This window comes from Falco rusticolus, chromosome 5 (assembly GCF_015220075.1).
Source record: "Falco rusticolus isolate bFalRus1 chromosome 5, bFalRus1.pri, whole genome shotgun sequence".
NCBI classification, from domain to species: Eukaryota; Metazoa; Chordata; class Aves; order Falconiformes; family Falconidae; genus Falco; species Falco rusticolus.
In genome coordinates this window covers 37,899,219-37,921,075 of record NC_051191.1, presented here as the reverse complement: position 1 = coordinate 37,921,075, position 21,857 = coordinate 37,899,219, and the positions used below count along the sequence as shown (strand labels likewise).

General features: G+C 43.3%; 1 protein-coding gene across 3 annotated transcripts in view; it reads right to left on the bottom strand.

The window, feature by feature from the left end:
• PPM1H (protein phosphatase, Mg2+/Mn2+ dependent 1H) overlaps positions 1 to 21,857 on the bottom strand; it is a 143,774-nt gene that overhangs the window by 21,084 nt on the left and 100,833 nt on the right. For all 3 annotated transcript variants that reach the window (XM_037388800.1, XM_037388798.1, XM_037388799.1), the window contains exons 6-8: positions 16,512 to 16,630; positions 3,371 to 3,434; positions 1,298 to 1,405 (exon numbers count right to left, since the gene is read on the bottom strand). In XM_037388800.1, the coding sequence (XP_037244697.1) occupies positions 1,298 to 1,405; positions 3,371 to 3,434; positions 16,512 to 16,630 (291 nt within the window). The remainder of the gene's footprint in view (positions 1 to 1,297; positions 1,406 to 3,370; positions 3,435 to 16,511; positions 16,631 to 21,857) is intronic.

Sequence of the window (21,857 nt, the reverse complement as noted above, 5' to 3'; positions counted from 1 at the left end):
ATAGTGATGAGGGCAGAGCTGCTGCCTGGGCTGGCTGAGGAGAGCAGGAGCAGGTCCCAAGTGAGCGATACAACACATTCAAAAGGGCAGAGAGGGAAGGTACTGGACTGACAGCAAGGAAACGTGAAGAGGGGCCGTCTGTAGATCTCCCCCTTTTCTTCAGGGCCAGAATCTCCCAGCACTTTTTTTGTTTATATTTTTAAGGTCTCAAAGATGCTCTAAGCAAGGTTAATTTAATAATTTGGTTCCTTCCTAGCAGAATTATGTAATTTGTGTATTTTCATTCTCTTGCACTGCTACAGCAAGCAATAAATTCAAGGTCAAATACTGGGTACGGTTAAAACTCCAGCGAGCCAGCTGTCAGTGTACGGCTCTCAGCATTTGGGCCATGGAAGCAAAACCTCGTCTTTTTGTGCTGTCATCAGATGGTTTGCCCTTGCTTAATATTTTATGAAAAATATGTGTCATCTGTTCCTTGACGTTGGAACAGGAATGCAGTTACAGAGGGGAAAAAAAACCAAAGTGAGGTTTGCATGTTTCTTGTTAGCAAATACATTCAAAATCCCTTTGGCAGGCTTGATATCCTTCACTGCAAGGTCTCTGGTGGTCAAAAACTGGAATTGTTTGTGGCACAGCAAGTAAAAACGATGGAGGCATTTAAAATTACCCCTAACACAAATACTGCATAATCCCCATTATGCCATCATTTCAGAATGCACACTGCCATTTCTGCCATTATCTGGTGTTTGCACAAAACCATCATAAAGAATTAAGAACTGGAGGTCAATGGGCAGACAGATGGAAACATAAAGCACTCTTCCAATCGCTCTTGGCATTTTCCTGCTTAAGAGTTGATCTGGTATCCTCTGTGTAATGCAGGATACTATGCTACCAAGAAAGATAACCCAGTGCTCCCTTCTGGAGAATACAGATTTACATCTGCTTCTGTGAAGGCAGCATGATCTAGGCCTCAAGGGGAGCTGGAGCACATGAAGGTGGGGACAGATGGGTGTCTGTCACACTGAATGGCAAGGCTATGGGATAAATGTAGACCTGGGAGTGAAAAGGCATCAATGCTGTGCCAGGGATGTGGAGGAACCAGAGCCAAGGCACGCAGCTGGGGAACTTGTAACATTCCTACTATATGAATGTTACTAACATGCTGCACCTTTGAAGAGCAGCATGTTGCTTGGATTGAACCGCAATCAGAATGGACAGTTTTGGAAGAATAACTAAGTACACTAAACATATTTGTTTTTCTCCCACAAATCAGATAGTTGAACCTTAGCTGTTTTACCTCCGGAGATGAGGACAGGAAAGGTTTGATGTATATATTGGAGTCATGCACTTTCAGGTCATGGTCTCCCAGTCCTCGGGTCACTCCAATTGTTGCCATAACCCGAGCCTGGAAATAAAGAAAAGCAATGGGATTAAATCTTGTTATACACACTGTGTCAATAGGAAAAGACTATTCTGTAACTAAAACAGTTAGGGATGAATTCCCTTTTCTGTCCCAGGAACTCTAGATTTATCGTGGCTAACCAATTTCAAAGATTTTCACACTCACGTCATCTCCATTTCCCTCATTATTCCAAGCTTTGTGTTCATCCACACCCCAGTGTGCATACACCCACCTTAGACTGTGACCATCTGTAAAGGGACTGGGACTATGGAAACCTAACCCAGTCACCTCACTGTTCCATGCCAATCTACAAGAATATTCCTTCAGAAAACAATACTGTTAATAAACAGGTTTTATAAAAAGGATGAGGAGCCTAATTACTCAACTAAAAAACCTGCAGCCTCTTCCTATTAACATATTGCCATATATTCCCTCCACCAAGGAAAAGTGCCAAAGGCACCCTTAAATTGCTGAACACACAAGTGACAGCGACACTGACCGCAGTGCTCTCCTCTGTGGACAGTCAGTCTAGGGCAGGTCCACCACTTCCTTCCCCAAGCACCTACCTCTTCTCCCAAGTAACAAGCAACAGGACAAGAGGAAACGGCCTCAAGTTGCACCAAGGGAGGTTTAGATTAGATATTAGGAAAAAATTCTTCACTGAAAGGGTGGTCAAGCATTGGAACAGGCTGCCCAGGGAAGTGGCGGAATCACCATCCCTGGAAGTGTTTAAAAACCACGTAGATGTGGTGCTTAGGGATGTGGTTTAGTGGTGGACTTGGCAGTCCTGGGTTAATGGTTGCACTTAATGATCTTGAAGGTGTTTTCCAACCTAAATGATTCTATGACCCTATGGCATGAGCCGTCTCCAAAGAGGTGCTGGGCTCTTCTTCATTAATGCTTCTCCAAAGATTGACCAGATAGGCAGCCTCACGGGGAGCCTTGCTCTCTGCTGTCTGCATATCTCTTCCCCCAAACTCTAGTTTAGCTGCAGCTTGTGACCAAGTGAGCCCACAGCATCAATAACACCAAGAAACTGACTCAAAATAATTTCACCTCACTAACACCTGGCTCCGTAAGGCAAAAAAAGTAAACTGAAAAGATGTGCATGAAACATTTTCCAAATAATTATAAACCTAACCAAATTTAGAGATAAGCTGCAGGACCGAACCTTCAAAACTCAGCCTAATTCTGAAAAGCGTGTATTTTTGCATTAAGATAAGAGCCTAATGCAGCAGGGGAGCACTATTTAGAAACACAGCGAGCATACCAATATCGGCAAACTGACACCACTGCATCCTTATATTGATCCTATTGCTGCATCCAGCTAAGCTTGCTGGGATCAGCACTAATGATCTCACTGTTCTTAATCACAGAGCTGGAAAAGTACACCCAATTGGAACAGTTTGTTTTTCCTTTCAAGAAAAACTATCAGCATTCACACATCAGAAAAATTCAACGGTGAGTTTACATACACAAGCTGAAGAAGATGCAGTTAAGGAGTGTTACACTTCGCAAATCCTGCCCTGATCCCTCCCCTTCCTAAATTAGAGTTTTGCATCTCAGAGCACTATTAAATATCCTTCTACTTTGTTTTCAGCAAACGTGAGGTATTTTGCTATCTTCATCCAGCCTAGTTATATTTACAGTGAAACCAGGAACATTTTAAATCAATTATTTAAGATGGTCTCATTGCAGCCTACTTACAATGAAAGAAAAACAAAAACAAACCGAACAGCAAATGACTATGTTTGCTATAAGAATGCTTTTTAGTAGGTTGAGCTCTCCCTGCCACCCCCCCAGACACGAGACTGATTTATGACAGGACCAAGATATTCTTTCAAGCTGTCAAAACAATAAAATAAAGAGATACTGAGTGGAAAACACTGGACTGCCACAGGCTAAACCAAGTGGTAAACAGCACAGAATTCCTTCTTCCTTTGGTCTGAGGAAAGCAAACGTGCCCACCTTCTTGCCTTCTCCGTATATAAGGGGAAACTTCAAGTCATCTTCCTCAATGGTTTTGTATGCCCTGTGGGGGGAGGACAAACAACATTTATAAAGCTTGCACTCAATTAGTGACCCAGTGCCCTGAAACAAGCAGCTGTGATATAAATAAAAATATTTTTTTTAAAAAAAACACAACATTATTTTTTCTTTTTCTGTGGAAAGATTTTCCCAAAAGAATTACCCATTTCACCAAAAAGAATAGTGGACACAAGGAAATATTTAACATGCCAAGCTGCTCCTATTGCTTGCAAGGAAGAAGAGGTAGACTGGAATGACATCCTAATCAGGTAAGGTATCGTTGGCTATGGCAGCAGGTATACAGTAATACAGCGTCACAAAACCCCCCTGAACCAAACAAAAAGCCTCCCAAACCCATCAAGAAGCTAACCAATGACTAGATGCACTCTGCTAATATGAAATGGTGAGCAATGACAAAATATGTACACAGTCAAAGTGTGAAACAGTGCTCTGATCCTGTTCTCACCTTTCAGGACCACTTAAACTAAGAGAAGCATCATGTGCTGAAGAGTCTTAGAAAGATATTTAGTGATCATTTGACCTTGACTGGAACACTCAAGGTTGTCAGAGATTTCACGTTTCACAGCAGCTTTCCCATGGCCAAGAGAAGTAAATGCTCATGCTCTGATGCTGTTTACCACATGCCTGCGTACTCCACCTTCTATGCATCCAGCTGTTGATACTGATGAGGTGAGAAGGTGAGCAATTTTGCCAGTGAGAAATAAAATAAATAAATAGATTGCTGTCATTATTATAAGCTGTAGAGTCCCACAGTTTGTGTAACACATGCTCGAGGTGGGGTGCTGGAAAGCCTCTTTGGTTAAAGTACATTGCCCCAGAAGGTCATGCTTCTCCTCATACCACAAAATTGTCCCCCTACCCTTTCCCTGCATGTCGCCCTTCCCCCTGGCCCGCCCATGCCCAGAGCCCTTGGGGTAACACCAAAAACATTCCCTGAGCACACGAGTGAGCACTCCCTGCCAAAGTGGAAGGGACAAGCAGGAGGAGGGAAGGCACCGCAGCGGGTCCCCTGCCAGCCACCGCCAAGCTCTGCTGCACAGCTCTCCAGCCATGCTGGCTGCTTGAGCTCTGGCAAGTCACATTTGATCAGGTTTAAGCAATGTTATGGCTGTGACACAAACCAGCAGGAAATTAAAAATTAAAGGTTGAAATCCTATATTGTAATCGAACTGTCCCCTGCTTCGCCAAAATATGGCATAGACCTTGGATCAATAAGTGGTGCTGTATTACACAGCTACACATGCTGCATCTCCCAGGCAAGCCTCAGACTTAAAAGAGTGACATAGACATTTAAGCTCCACCTTCACATGTCCCAGTAATCACAGGTAGGGTCCATATTAGGGTTTTGGAGTAAGGGGAGGGGGAAGAAAAAAGGAAAAGCAACCAAAATGCATAGAAGGAACATCTGTGGAGGACTCTGCTCGCATACTACAAAACATTACTAGTGTGAAATCCCAAACAGAACCAGGTGAGGTTTGCAAAACAGGTGGGTGCTTCATAGGAGACCACACAGTCAAGAACATCTTGGGTATATAACCATGATACTTGGGCATCTTTTAAGAAACAATACAGTGAAGGCATTTACATGGCATTTTGTACTGGGGAGGGCAAATGGATTAGCTCTTAAATCGAGCAAAAAAAGCACAAATCACTACAAGTAGCCAGCATGACAATACTTCCCTGATGTTGAAATCCTGGAATAGCATTTTATTGGGAAGGATGAGTCAGTCATGGACTCTACTCTCATTCCTTCCTCTATTTCCAGCAGGGAATAGCTAACGTCTCTGCCTCGCAACTTGGACATCCTGGTTTGAAGGTGGAGGAAGAATTTTACCACCCCTGACTGCTCATGAACATGTCCCAAAGCTTTCAGCTGGACCTATAGTGCTGGGAGCCCTAGCAAAACCTCCTTGAGGAGGAGTCTGAACTTTTTTCTATTCCCTGCATAGAGCCAGCTGTACTCTGACACCAAGAAAAAGGGTATCAGCCGAGTCCATGCTGAGCATCAGAGTCAAATGACTAATCAAACCACAAGCCTGACATGACAACCACTCCTACTGGATTTTCAAGTTGTTGTACATATTTGTAACAAATAGCAAACAAGACTAAGTTGATGTGACTCAAATATTTGCAATCCACTTTTTAAAGGAAAACCCAAACCCATTCTTTACCCATAAATGATATTATCTGCAAGATAACTACAAATACTTAAGACTAAAGCCCTCACTTTACACTGTCCTGTAGGTAGCCAAGAACCGGGACCAAGTTTTCCCCTCTCTCCCATCTTCCCTTATATTCTCCTGCCTAGCACCTCACACTGACTACGCTTTTGGAAGAAAGAAAAAAGAAGGGGTGAAAAAGTCATCATTCAGGCCTGAGTCCTTGAAAGTAATAGTCCCCACTGACGAATCCAGCATCTTCTATGGAACCACTATAAAGCCCATTGTCCCTGTGGCCTTCAACTGTGACACAATGGTGTAAGGACGCTGGAAGAGGCTGCATTGCAAGGGCTGAAGCTAACTGGTTTCATCAGCAGATTAGGAAGGGCAGCTGGCTAGCCTGCAACCTCCTGAAGCAATGTGACTAAGTGAGGGAGGCCCAGAGGGCTACAGTGATTGGTTTTGCGGCTTCTCACAGCAAACGACCTCCTGGGCTCAGAACTTGGGTGTCAGAACTCATCTCAAACGTGCTTTTTCTGTTGATGTTGCTATTGCCTGAAAAATTATCAGCGCTTGAAAAACAATGCTCAGAACTGCAACTGCAGCAGTGGAGCTGGCACAGACACACTGAAAAGCAACCCGAGACACTCTAGAGAAGTACCTATGTCCTGCATTACTAGTAAAACAGAATTAATAATATATGAGCGTGTGGTTTGCTGCAAGAGAAGGATGAAGGACAGCTTTTCAGCTAGCAGCTCAGCAACTGCACTGGGGAGAAGGATGGAAGCTATGAAGTTCATTTTGATTTATACCCTGTGAAACCTCCTGTACTTTGTACATGTGTTTATTTCACACAGGCTACAACCTTCTGGACTATTTCACTTGATTTTATGTAACAAAGTTACACTTATACCTTCCTGTGCTGTTTAGAGTGTGCTGCATATAAACATATAATATGGCAGTAGGTATATCAAACAGAGACTTAGAACCTGAAGGGGTTGTTCAGCTTTTTTAGTGCCCACATGGCCTTATTCAGCCATCTCTGTAATTCAGCCTAGCTCACTGTTTTAACATACAGAGACACAGGGTTGCAACTCTCCACTCTTCCCATCTTCCTTGTCCACATCCCAAGAGGTCTCAGTGGCTGCCACAGCATGACAAGGCAGCTTATAAAGACAAGGCTATGCTATTGCTTGCTGCTTTGAACAAGCCTAAATCCTGTCAAGTGCTTCTGCCACATAAACCTCTATTTTTTCCAAATGGAAAAATGGGGGGCAGAGGGGGGAGTCGAAAAGGCGAGCTTGTGCTCAGCTAGACCTAGCCGTGTTTTTTTCAGTTAACTTTGTTTCTTCTTGTAATTTCAAAAGAATTATGAAATGTTACTGCTGTCCAAAAATACTGAACTACGGCTTGACATACGTACCACCCACAAAGTTACATTTGGACTCAGGATCAACATTTTGGAAAACCGGGCCAAATCGCACCGGGAGCCAAAGCAGACGTCAGGATGAAAAAACTAGGGCTGACACAACGTTACTCATATGCTCACTGGAATCTGCTCTAAATACATGACAAAAAATCACCAGAAGCTGCTAAATGCACAAGACAATCTACAGAAGAAGTTTCCCAGAGTGCTGAGGTCATAAGCAGTGTTTTAGGCACTCTTTAACTAAAAGATTATCAACGTTACCTGTATATTACTGGGTCAGAACTTGAAAAAACGGTCAGTTCCCAAATACCGATTTCAGAGCCAAAATCCTAGATAATCTCTTACATGTGTTATGCATTCTCCTGCCATACTATTTGTTCCTAAAATTGGCTTTCTGAAAGCTCACACAAATTCACACCAGAGTAGAAGCTGATGATGACTAAAACCAAAATCCACATTATATTTTCTTTTACAGCAAACTATGTAAGGTTACTGGTCATAAGAAGCGTTGTGTTGGCATCCCCAGGCACAACAGATGGTGGCAAAAACACAATCTACCCTGACCTGAAAGGCTCAGTCCTGAGCACGACAGGGGAATCCAGACTCCGTGCTCTGCTTTGCCACAGCACTTGGCTTGAGCAAGTTTGTCCGTATTTCGCATCTCTGGTAGCGACACCTGACAGTAAACTGAGAATTAAAACTAAGGAAGAGCGGGGGGAAAAAAAAAAAATCATCAAAAGGCTTTAGCTTGAAGCACAGAATAAACCCACCTGTGGTAAAGCAAGCAAGAAAAAGCACTGTGGCATCAGATGTGTCCCAGTTCATGCCGAGTATGAGGGTGAAGGCTCTCCTTTAAGACAGGTCTGTGGATTCAGTGTAATTCTAGCACTGCTTTGCTACCACTCTGTAAAAAATAACAAACCCAGAACTATCCCCAAACACCCTCTACCTGCTCAAGAAAACCCCACAACAAAACTACCCCAGCTAACCAACCTCCCTTCCCTCCATCTCAACCTTCATTGGTCATACCAATAGAAAACAAGATTTTAATCTTTGAGCAACACAAAACTTGAAAGAAATTAATTTCCTCTCACCCCCACCCCCACGAGGAATCAGTGGATTGGAGCTTACCCTTTGGATAACAAGAGCTTAAATCACCAATCCAAAAGGAACTGTTTATCTGTACTGTCTATTGAACTACAGGTGTCAAACAGTGTAAAGGCATGCTTACTACCAAGAAGAAAAGATGCATAGTGCAGGTTAGGCACAGAACAACTGAAAATTATGCAATTTATGTCTCAATCCAACCATAATTTTTAAAAAATGTCCTCAAACATACGTGCTTCTGCAGAGTCAGGATCTCTAAATCCAGACAGCACTGCCTGATACTAAGTACCCTCTAGGTAGGTAAGCTTTAATGTTCCAGTGCCTCAGTATCTTTCCCCTATTACTCATCTGACATATAGTTTATAGAGACAAAACTACAATAAACAAAGATAACAAAAGCACACAAGCTATAGTAATGTTTGTTAAAAGATGATGGCAAACCCAAATCAATTAAAAACAATACATATGCACAAAACAGTTTTTAGGGGCAAGATCTACTCTAAACCAAGATACTCCCAGAGGGTTTATTTCAGTAAAAAGGAAAACATACAGGTTTTAAACCATGTGTTTTCCCCAGAAAATTCAGAGACCCTTTCTTTTGAACCTGAAACTGTATAATGCCTCATCTTGTAAATCCCCCCTGGCTTGGTCAGACCAGACTGGTACATGAGCTCTGGACCTCCAGGGAGCCTTCACTGTTGTGTACAGTCATAAGACAGAGCTGTGACTTTGGAGAGGATGTATCCCCCGGCACCATGTACTTCTGCAGAAATAATTCCTAAGGAAAACAAACGCTACCCATCTTGGACAGCCCATTTTAAAGATTCAAGCACCAGCATCTTCTCTCAGGTACTTCCTGGAATGTGACTGATGTTTTTAGTCCGTTCACCTCTAACGGAGTGTTAGAAGAAAGTGGTGGAGGGGAAGTCAGGGAGAGGGTGGCCAAGGATCTAGAAGCATCCTTGCCCCCCAAAAAAACAATCAGGGAAAAAAAAAATCAACCGAGTGTGTTTATAAACACTCTCCCTTGCTGCTTTTGTGCTGAGGAAGCTAGGAGGGACAGAGCAAGCATACTGTGAGCGTTTTCATTCACTGCATGTGACCAGTTGAGCTTCCACTACTGAGCGACAGAAACTGTGTGGAGACACTGCAGCTGCAAATCAAGCGGATCCATGTTCTCCAACAGTCTCACCAGGCTAAGTCTTTTTCTCCCCCAGAAAATTTGCTGGTTTGAACACTTCACAATTTACTTCATCTCTTCTACTTTTAAAAGACAAACAGAAAGGTTTGTCAGCAATTTTCTCTGGAGGTAGAGGGGTAAGGGAAGTGGGCTGTTAACACCCTGTGGGCTTAATGTACTGTGATGGACAGAAAAACGACTCGTAAATTCACATTTTGCTGTATTACTTGTTAAAGGATGTGGGGAGGCAGATGGGAGAAAGACTGCATGATAACCTCGCAGTGCCTGCTCCACACTTGCTAGCTGGGATCCTGTGGAAGGAGAGATTCCTGTTAACGAGGAAACATGAAGCAAACTCTGCTGGGAAAGATCACTGTAGCGTAGGATGGGGCACGCAGTGAGACACAGCAGACTGAGACCTCACCATCCCACAGCAGTGCTGGAAACTCCTCCAAGGAGCAAGGGGCCTCCTCTCATCCAGGAACAGAGCCGTAAGTCAGTCCTGGGTGGCAATGGAAAGAAAGGGGATCTCCTAGGGACCCAGCTGCATTCATGTCAAATTTGTACAGCTGGGGAAGCCAGAGAAAGCAGGGGCGTGGGAAGAGACTTCACCTTAATGAGGAAGAGTTGTTTTTGATGGGGTTTTCAGATTTAAGATTACCTCATTTCAGTTAATTTCTTTCTGACAAAACAGACTGGGAGCCTTTTGTTTGCCCTTGCATATGCGGCACCTGATCTTGTGCCAAGGCAAAGCCCAGGCAGAGATGAACAGCCATGCAGGGACAGGCCTTAGACACACTGCTTCCAGAAGGAGATGCTCCTGCAGGATGCAGCTCAGACCAATCCCATTCTTGTCACACTCACTTGGCCCCAGAGAGGCCGTTTACAAAGAGCTTTACCCCAGACTTAAGTTATTCTGTTTTGCTGCAGCACTATTGCTTTCTTGTTTCTACTTTCTCCTGCCCCGAAGACACTGGCTCAGCTCCTGTGGCATGTGTGCACTTGGGGAAAACAGAGCCATTCGTCACTGTCAGGAGACGTGCTGTACACAGCAGGTCAGCTCTCACCTCCCGCTGCTCCTGCAGCGAGGGCTGCAAATCTTGAAAAGATGCATAACATGCACATTGCAAACAGCCATTCATCATCGCAGAGCTGTGCCCCAAACGCCCAGGCACAACCCAGCAAGCTGCTTTGGTTGCGTGTACCGAAAAGGCATGTCCCATCCCTGGCTACTTTGCAATGAGAGACAAGAGCAAAGACACAAAAAGCAAGGCAAGTGGCTGTGGATTACAGCTTCTGCTGCACAAATTATATCCTATCTCTCTCTTCTCCAGAAAGGCCCAGTGCTGCAAAGGTGGCCCATAATCATTAAATTATGAAAATGTAAGTTGCTGGGAGGAAATTAATACCAGGCATGACTGGGGAAAAGGCTGCTTTCTTGTGAAGTAATTATGAAATTAAAATTTGATCTCTCCCTGGCGATTGTACAAAGGATACGGCTGAGGTCTCAAACACAACAATACAGCCAGGATTTCAACAGAAGCAGCACAGAAGGTTTCACTAGACAAAAAAAGCTCAATTAAAAAAGGGGGGGCAGGGGGGAGGGGAGGGAGGAAGGATGACTTTTTGTAAATTACATGAATTTGACTAAAAGGTGCAATCAAGCAGGTTACGGCACAGGGTTTGCCGACTTTCAATTACTTTTTACAAGTTGGAATCAAGCTGTTAGGAAATGCAGCTTATCTGAATAAGACTAATAATGCTAAGCTAATTAGAACCACAGGCATTAGCCAGCAGATAAATTCAGGCTGAAAAGAGGGACACTGTCACTTTAAATACTGCCTTGGGATCCGTGGAAAAGCTAATGAGGAGTGTCAGTTGGGGCTGTTTTATTAGGTGGTTCTCCAGAGAATATAGCCCGAGGTTTCTGTAGCAGGGCTTCTGCGCTTGATTCAATAAATCAATTTATATTAAAGGGGGGTGCAGCGCGGGTGCCTGCTCCATAAAGCATTTCTGTGGCATTGCTCAATCTGCTCAGGCACTCCTCGGGCAGGCTACCTGAACACACTGTCAAAGGACATCGAGCCCAGAAATAAAGAATAAGATAGAAGCCACATTGGCAATATTTGTTGAAATCAGCTTGCGCATTACCAAGCAAAACATGTACGTTGGCTCTCACTGGGGTATTCTGGATGCCCAATAAGTGATTAATGAGAGCCTGGTTTTTGTGAGCCGGAGTCTGAACCGCAGACGGCAAGGCAGGCTGCACAATGAAAGCAAAAGGCATCCATCCCAAACAAAATAAAACGGCTTGAAAAGTGAAGTTGCTTTTTTAATCAGATGCTTAGAGGCTGAAAGACATTCCCTGTTGGAAAGAAAAGGGCAAGCGCAGAGCAGGCTGGCAGCTTTCCAGGCAGTGGACAATATTGACTCTAGAATAAAATGGGTTTTGCTTAGTGCTCGCCCCAGGGCACCAGCCTCCCTGCTTTGGAATAATTCACGTGGGCGGGCGATTCCCCAGCATGGGTTGACCCCTGGGTGGCTATGTGCCACAGCCCCCCCTTGCCAGACACACTGAGCTGGCAAGTGCTCCACTGCCGCTGCAAAGAGGGCAGCTTGCTGCTGCCTTGGGCTTTATCCCGCAATGTGCGGTGGGTACCTCACCAGCTTGGACTGTGTCTGATGGGATGCAGCTCAACTCCATGAACTCCTGGAGAGCAAAGGAAGCCGCCAACAAACCAGGTCAAAACCAGACTCGTTATCTAAGGATCTTTCACCACCCTAAAATCAAGTCAAAAAGCTAAAGCTTTGATCTGGACACAAGCAAAGAACTCCTCTGCTTCCATGTGAGCAGCAGAAAGGCCGCTGTTTGCCTTCCAAGGAGGAACATAAAATTAACTTTGAAACCACCAAAGCTGATGCCAGTGGACAGTGCCTTCTGGATGCCTTTGGTTAAGTGCAGCACTGTATGGCTCCTCCATTCCCAGGGCAGGCTGAGAGGGGAACCCTGGAAGGAGCCACTGAGGAATGCAGTAAGTGAGAAAAACAGGTTTCGGGAAGGTGTCTAGGATATAGTCAGCAAAGTACTTCAAAATTGTTGACACTGGATTCACCCATGAGTAAGGAAAACCTAACCAACCATGTCTTAACTTTTCTTTAAAAGGCAGAGACAGAGAATACTAATTCTGTGCAGTCCTTTAAAGGAACAGTTATCATCAGGCCTGCTTTTTTCCCCCCATATAATTCTACCTCAGGCTACCCACACCCCCTTTTAGCGCTGGCAGCACTTTGCGTAAGTGGCCACCAAGTCTTCCCTGATGCTTCTGTTGCCAGGACTTGCCAAAGCTACCAGAGGTACCCTCTTTCTGATACAAATTTAACCTCTGTAAGCCATGGGCCTGAAAACCCCAGCCCAGAGACTGAGCTGTGAAAGACTGTCAGTAACACAGATGTCTGCCAGTGAATTATGGCTCGCGACAGCTCGGAGGCTTGTTCTGCTGGAGACACAGCTCTTAAGATGCCTTGCCAGCTACAGTACGCATTTTGCAATGATTGCTCAACCACAATGCACATGGGGCAAGGGTGCAGAAGGGGCAGCTCATGGTCAGCTCCCTCCTAAGTGGGATTTATTTTAGATACATTTAATACAGTGGATTTCTTATCCCAACTGCCACTGCAGAGAAAGGGTGGGAGAGCTGGAGGGAGAAGGGAAAGGCTGGTCTCAAAGCAGTTACACGCAGCCTGGACTAGTGATGTGGTACACATTGCTGGATCGGCAGTTGTCCTAATGCTGTGGGGAAACTTGGCAGTTCTGCTACCACTGTGGGCTGTTGAGACGTGGAAACTTCACATAAAAAAAGGAAAGAAAAAGCAAAAAGGAAAAAAAAGGCCAAATGCATTATGACAGACCCAAAGACAATAACCTTTTGTAATCCAAACAAGCTGGGCAAGCTGAGCCATTGTTGAGAATCTGAAAAGCTCCAGAGCACAGGAGAAGGGTAAAAATGAAGAAAAAAAATCATCATACAGCTTCTAATGGAAAACACAGGAAGTGTCCTGAATTTTAAAATAAAACAGCTTTTTTTCCTGAGGAAACATCGGATCAGAGAGATTTTGAGTTTTATGCCCTCTCACTAAAGGATTCTGTAATTAAGTGTAAGAGTGGCTGTTACATCACCTGCACCTCTCTACATGCATGTGCAAATGTCAACATACAGTGAAGTCACTGACCAAAAAAAAGGTTCAAACAATTGATCTTCTGTGTTGTAAGTGATAAAAGTTTGGCAGTGTTTTAGCATATCAGGCTCTGGCTGGTCAAAGCTCTACCTGACATTTTCTGGAGAAGGAATTTATATGCTAATCTGTTCCTTATACCAGATATTGTCCTTAGAAACAAATGCAGAATCGGCACGTCCTTGGCCACTGTGTCCTGATGCATCAGTTAAATCTAGGAATTAGAAAGAGAAGAAAACAGAAGCAAAATGCTTGAAGTGGAAAACAACCACTGTGAAACACCAGCCATCATCCCCGATGGTCCACCAAGCTGGAAATCTAATGTCTTGTCCACAATCTCAACCATTAAAACTGACCCAGACTTTTGGACAAAGAGAAACAGATTGCTTCTTCTCTGCTTAGGAGATCACTGCACACAATTTGATGGAAAACAAGACTCCCTTAAGCAAACACCCTGCAAAAAGAAACGGATCCTTATTTAGAAAAGCTCTAATTTAGGTAAATGTATGGCGTTACAGCAATTCCCTCACCATCTTACTGTCCTGAGGCAAACAAAGAGGTAACTAGCTGTGGGATACAGAGCAGCTAAAAAATTCTGATTCTTTTATTCAGGACAAAAACGTATCCCCCATTTTCCACTTCCAGCCAGAAGTCAAAAGAAACAGCAGGGAGAGGTAGCCTCACCACAGTCTCTACATATTTTTGCTTGCCACATGTTACCTCTTTCTGGGACAACACTGAAGTGAATCCAAATTTGAGCTTTCAAGTCACAGTTTAAATTTTTATTCTGGAATAACTGCTTACAGCTAGGTGTATTTGTGCTAAACCAATGGTAATTTTTGCATTCACCATATCAGAATCTGTAACTGGATCAACATGTGTCCTACACTTCAGGAAATTCAGAAGAATCAACAGGAAAATCAGCTCTCTTCTCCCTCCTGCCTTATGCTAGAGTTAACGGAGTTCACACACCAGTACTGAAAAATAACACATTGAATCAAATCTGCCATCCATTTAGACTTATCCAAGATCTTCTATCTTACTCATTATTTTACATATAAAACTTGCATTCTTTCTAATTCATCTTTCTTCTAATGCCAAACAGTATTAGCTATGCAATAACCATTTCAAATAAGGTGAAGTGTTATGCACAGATTCACAAACAAGGTACAAACTGATACAGAGAACTACCTCTCCATTTAATTTTTAACAATTCCAACCCTGCATGGATCCCAATATCCCACTGTGATATGTGACCGTGACTGGAAAAAATCACAGTAAGCAGACTTCCACTGAGCTTTTTGACATGGCTCTCAAGTTCATTTGGAACCTCTAGAGTGCACAAATAGTTATTTTTCCCCCTTCATGATTTACTTGGTATTTATAAACAACAAATTTGATAAGTGTGATGCCCATTCATGTAAACCACTTAATTCTTTTCAGTTCCTCATGGTCCTTCTTGTTTATTCGGAAAAAAGCTGCAGCATCACCTGCCAATGCTGCAACTTCAGCCATCCTAACCTCGTTTCTTTTCCAGACCACTAACCAACCAGGGAAACACAGAACAACTCCCCTGAACCTGGAGAAACCCTTTTTGCCTTCCAACCATCATGAAAGAAATCTGATCTTACCCTCTCAGAAAGTTCTTGGCCCATGATACTTCCATAGCTCTCCCCCAGATTAGAAGGCTCTTTTTGTTGTCATTTTCTTTCTCCCCCACCCCCTGAGCATCTCACATCTTGGAAAAGAGCTTCTGAAAGTCTACATGATGCCATTCTTCACTGATGCTTTCAGAGTCATCTGGGAGTTTCAGTAAGAAAACTCCCTTTGCAGAAACTGGGAGAGTGTCTCATAATCTTCCAAACGTTTTGCCATTAAGTCCTCAGTTGATCCAATGTTTTCATTCTGTTCTATGCTTTTGCTCATGCCTATAGCCTTTTTAAAATGTGAAGTTGTCGTTCTCAGGGTGAGACTGCATATTCTACTAGCAGCTGTTCAAGATAGACAATGACGGTTATACCCAGATTAACATGTTTTGCACAAACACTCCAGATTAATATTAAACTTGGATCTTTTTTCTGCCATTAAGATATCATTATATTTATGGTCTATAAAGTATGGGACAAATCAGGAGCATGTGAGCATCCAAGTCTTCAAACCTAAGAGTTCAGGCTTTTTAACGCCCTCCATTCTTTCCCTTTCTGAAAGGACATTTGCTAAGGATGCTAAAACACAAACAGCATGGAAGTAAAGACCATTTGCATATAAAGGGCTTTTGCCTTTATAGGTCACACAGAGAGCCCACAACAGCAAGGATTAGGGCTTCTCTAAGTGAGTGGGAATTACTTGAGAAGCAGCCTCTTGAACAGACACAAAACAATGAAGACATTTAGCCAGAGACAAAAAACTCATCATTCTTTCTGTCTTCACTTCAATTAAGTCAATGCTGTTCATTGAAGTCTTTTCATTTTAGGCTGGCTATGACTTATTCAGATAGGCCTGTCTCTAAAACTGTTCCTGAAGGGTTACCCAAATCAGGGGTCAGCTGCAGTAGAGTACGGGAGGCAGCTCTTCCTTTCTGCAAGTGTTCCTTGGCATGCAAAGGCATGACAGCCTACTGATCCAGATTCTACAAAAAGCTGCTTCCAAGGTAGGAAAGTTGATAACGTTTCAGGAAGATCCCCTGGCATGTCTTCCCCTTGACATGCTTGCTCCGCTTTGAGTGCCTGCACGTTAAAACAAACCTAGATACTGGCTCTGGAGGGAGGTCAACTTATTTAAAACGTTAACTTCTAAAGGAAAGGTACATCTGAAAGAAGGAAATACCTTCCCCTTTAGTATGTAGGCATACACCTTCATGTTTGATGCAGTTTACACTGATCAAAGACACATACAAAGCAGTCGTTGGTTGGCAAGAAGGCTGACCCCATGCTGAGACGGACATGTTCTTACCAGCCAGTCATGTTGAAGTCACGGTAGAGCATCCTCTTTCCAACTTCCTTGCGCTGCACCCTCCGTGGAAACTCTAAATGTGTGAACTCATTTCCCAGCAAGTGGGGCTGCATGTAAGCCTGTGGGCAGAAACCAAGCCACAGATACCACACAAACGTCATAGAACAAGACATCATCTATTTTTAATGAGATAGCATTACCATCCCTTCCTGCTCCCTTCCCACACACATTCCCCCCCCACCCCCCATTTTTAAATAACAGATGATGAGCTCCATTTCAGCAAATGATGTGCACATACACCAGTTCTGACACTGCCCCACTGTCCGGCAGCAGCCTCACAGGGACCAGACCTCTTGCCCCCAGAATCCTTCACTTGTCCCTGCTCCTCAGCATCTGGAATGGCTAAAGTACATCTCATCCACTGACCCTGAAGGAGTCTGCAGGGCTTTGTAAAAAGACCACATCTCCTTTTGCAAGTCAGCAACCTAAGAGAAGGGAACAATCAAAGGATAAAGATATGGAGCAAGCAGGCACTTGCACGAGTGTGTGTGGAGTGAAGCTCAAGCTTTTGACTCCCAGCTCAGCTATGCCAACAATGAACACAACCTGATATTACTACCACACTTTAATTGTCACTGCCTCAAGAAAAATGGTCCCTTTTACCTGCTCAGTGTGCTGCACCCCATCACACACGACACTGCAAATAAACATGAGCTGCAGAGCAATTTATTTTCTTGTTTTCTAAAAACTACTTCCTCCATGCCGAACAGACTTCAAGAAAAGGAGCAGCAATTTTGTGTCACAACCAGAACTAACGTTTTTCGTGGTGTTAATGTTTGAGTGCTGCTGCTGCTGCTGTCTTTTTTGGTGTGCTGCTCTGCAGATGCTGGGAGGCCTCTTTGCCAGAGCCATGCCCAAGGCTCGTATTTTCCGGAGTTGACTGTACTCGAGAGCATCATGAGGCACTTTTTCCACAGCACAAATTTTTGGTTTGAATTTATACACAGTTCACCTGACACAATAGGTTAATCCTAAACATACCGTATGTCTTCTTTCTGAAGTAAACCTCACTCACTTTTCTTTAGTATTTGTATAAATAAGCCTTTCTTGTTCCCTCCCCAAAGCCTCACTGTGAGCAAGCTCTTCTGAAGACACAGATTGGCTAGGGAACTGAAAAAAAGTTACGTTTCTTAACCTTTCTGCAAATAACTCTTTCCTTATCCAGACAGTTAAGGCAATAAAGTCTGTCTTATCTCCAGGAGCAGCTGCCATCAGGGCAAACCAAATGAGCTGGCTTTAGTTTGCGGGTTTGTCATAAATCTAGCACTCATCAAAGGTGAGCGGCAGGAAGCAGTGGAAACCCTTATTGATCTACCTGGCAGCTATCATGCAGATACTTCACAATAAAATATTTCCTGCATTTAAGGGCTGAGCCTGCTCCCACTCAATTTAATAGGAGTTGGATCAGGCTCAGCATATCACAGCACTAACCCTCCATCAGCTTGTCCCTGTTCCGGTCGCCAGACATCCTTCCAGAAAACACCTCGAGCTTGGCTGAAACAGGGCTGAGGGAGATTGCTGTATGTAGCCAACAAGATTGGATTCTACTTTCAAGAGGCAGCTTTCAAGCACACAAGTGTGATCTTGACGTTGTGATCCCTTCCTGGAACAGGAGCTCCATCAAATTCTCTCTTCGTGTACAGTTAATGGAATTACATTTTTTTCCCTTCAGTCTACAGTCAGCCAAGGTCCCCTTCTCCACCCAAATACTGTTTTCAAGGACCCTCTCATTAATCACTGTTCTTCATTACAGAAATGGTTGAGGAGCACTAGTGACTTTTGAGAGGTCTAGCAGTATTAGTCTAGATGATGCTTTTCATACTTCCAGAACTCTGGATTCTTTACCTGAGAGTACACGTAAACTTTTTATTTATTTTCATTCTAGTCACAAAAAAGATGGAACATCCCTAATGATTTATTTGATGCATTGCAACACATTAACAGCAGAGAACTGGAGCTGGAGGTTTTTTGGTATTTTTTTAATTCCTTCTAGTCTATGATATTGTAAATAATGAAGACCATTTGCTTTGAAAGTGCAATTCAGTTCACTTTTAAAAATGCACAACCCCTCTTGATTAAATCATTACAAACCACTTCTAGCCAACGACTACTGTTGCCCGCTCACAAAAAAAGAAGCCTTATTAAAAGCAAAACCCCCCTCATACCTGACATCAAAATGAAGTTATTTAGCCTTTAGATTATGAGATCACTTATTAGGCTGGATCACAGGTCCAGAAGAAAAAAGTTACAAGCTTTTAGCATTTCTCCCCTTGAAAACAAGAATTTCCTTTATTGAAAAGGTAAAGCAATTGGGAGAGACTGCATTTCATAAAGATTTACTCAGATGGAAAGTCTGAGGTCACAAGTGAAATAAGATTAATAAAGCTGGCAGAGTTACTAGTGGACTGCTAATGTTCAAATAAGATTTCTCTTCCGCAGCCAAGCCTCAATGCTTGACTTACAATCCAGGGATCTTAACTCGATTCTAATATTTTTGGCATCAGTGGAACAGAGGGAAAAGCGCAATTTGGAAGCTTCTGGTGCCTGAGAGCTGAATTCTTATGTGAAGAAATGTGGATTTTTGTTAGGGGTTTTTTTTGTGGGTTTTTTTTACCCTTTTTAACAGTTTTTTTTCACACTTCAATGGTATTTCTGCACATAAAACTCAGCTGCAACTTCCAGTTGGGTTTGTCAAGAACTGTTCTCCTTTTACAAGGCAGGACTCTTCTTCTCCACCCCAATCAAACTGTGCTGGGCAGAAGAACCAGAAAACATATAAAACAATGCTTTGAAAATCTACAGATCTTTCATGTAGATATGCAAGCAGGCACCAGAACTCCCATCAAGTGATCAAACAAGAAACAAAAGCAGTAAGTGAGCTGACTGCCAGAATTTCATCTGTGATGAGGCACCGTATTTTCCATTTTTTCATTTGTTTAGTCCCGATTTGCAAGAACCTTGGATCAGAAACACCATTCAGAGAACTTAAAATTTAATAAAAAGAGTGATTATCAAATACTTCTCTACATCCTTATGAGTTATATTCAGTGTTATTCTGTGTAATGGAACTGGAATATTTTCCATCATTTTTCTTTCAGGAGCTATTGCATTTTTTTGGCTAAAATCTGGCATAGTCTGTACCATGTGTTTTTGGTACTCTGCCATTTAATGGTGTATTTTGTGGCTGGATGTATTACATTCAACATTAGTTGTTTAAAATGGAGTCCACTCAAGGAAATATTAGTCACATTTCTTTCAAAAGGCCATTTACTTCCTGCTGTGTTTCCTGGTGATCAGCAAAGCAAACGTGGAATTAAGATAAACCTGGACTTACATAGGTGGCAGGGAACACCGCATATATGTTACCGTACCTCCACAAGGCCTGCTGATGCCTTTTCCAGCTCCTCCAGTACATGCTCCTCTGGGATATCACTGAAACTAGTGGTTTCACTATATTGTGTTATTTTCAGAATTGGTGTTTTCTCCTACGTCATCTCTTACAACTTTATCCTCTAATAATACTGTGCCATTTTCTCCAGTAGGATATTCTACTATACAGGACTACCATTCACAAAGTTTTGCAAAATACTCAGCCATTATCACGTGGACATGTTTAAGCCAAACAGAGATTAAAACTAAGGGAGGTGGTAGAAGGAAAGAGGGAAGTGAGTATCAAATCCAGCTCTGGATTGGCGTCTCATCTTATGAAAGGCCAGATCCTTTCCATAAAACCACGTATCTTTTACCACAGCGTCAAGCAACGTGTCAGATTGCCAAAGCAATCCTATGCTAGGTGATGCAGGGAGCCAAAAAACTGTAAAATAATTAAGACTCATCTGACTTGTAATTGAAGCACTGAACGGCCATTTAGAATATCTAGGTTAATTTCCTCTTCAGGTTTGGGTTCCCCAAGCATCCTTCAGCAGATAAGTCAGTATTACTTAGTTCTTACCTGAATAATGAAATAAGAATAGGTCCTCTTTGAACCCATGCCTGTCTGGGCTCATGAACCTCTTTCTGAATGGGGCCAAACATGAGGAGCATCCATGACTCACTGCCACTGATGGCCACCCAGTCTCTACTAGTAGTAGAGCCTGCCCTGGTAGTAGCACTGCACCATCCTTGGGCTGAGCTCCAAACCTTTGGGGCACTGTCTGGCTACATGCACGGACACAGTACGCAGTAATGCCATGCTGACCTCACAGGACACCTTCAAATTGCAACTTTGATAACAAACAGAAATACACCCATCTGCAATATGGTGCAGCACTCACTCATCATTCATTTTAAACACATTTTCCGAGGGAGTAAGTAACAAAATCTACGCCATTTACTGTTGCAATTTAGACTATTATGACTGAAATTAATAGTCTCCTCAGAAGATGAAAGGAAAATTGCCTCTGGCAGTTGTTGCCTGCAAAACTGATGAATCTACCAGAGCAGTTCCCAATCAATACTGGATTTTGTTTTCCCTCAAGACACACCAACACAGGAAGCCAGGGCTTTCCTGGAGTAGGAGCTGCACAGAGGTCTCCTGTCACAATACTAAAAGGAAAAGACAGACACAAAAATTCAAAAGAAAAGGAGGCTTGTGAACACCTGTCAGTGGAAGGGAAGCAGTATGGTGCACTGACCCTCTACAGAAGCTGAAGGACCAAGAGCATACCGGTGCAAGGCTTTCACGCCTTACATCCTAAGACAACTGAAGGTTTGATTGCCTTCTGCAATACTCTCACAAGTCACCTGGCACAGAAGTCTGCCTCTGCCATACAGCCTGCCTGAAATCTGCAGTTGTATGCTGTCCTCCCACTGCAAAAAACAGGGGGTGCAGGTGGAGCTGGAGGGATGACCATACCCAGAGCTGCTGGGCAGAACAACTGGGTAGTCAGCTTGCTCTTTTGAGGTTGCCAGGCCAGAGGCCTACACTCCAGGCCATTCTTGGATACATGACAAAAAACCTGCATTAAAATAGGAGCTGGATAGGGAAAACATTTGCTGTTCCCCCCTCAGTTATCCAACCAGTAGTAGCTGAAGCACAATTTTGTCTAAGTCTAGGCGGAGGACTTCAGAGATGTTCACATGACCTGAACAACTCATTATCCCACAGATTTCTTTGTACATGGGAATTAGGACCCAGAAAATGAGACCTAAACCAACGTCCTGTGCAGCCAATGCAATCAGTAGGTGCTAAAGGCAAAGGAAAGCTCCTTTGCCCTGCCTGTGCTAACTGTGTCTGCTGCACGGGGAACCAACACTGTAGCCTGCAGGCTGTAAATCCATACCCTC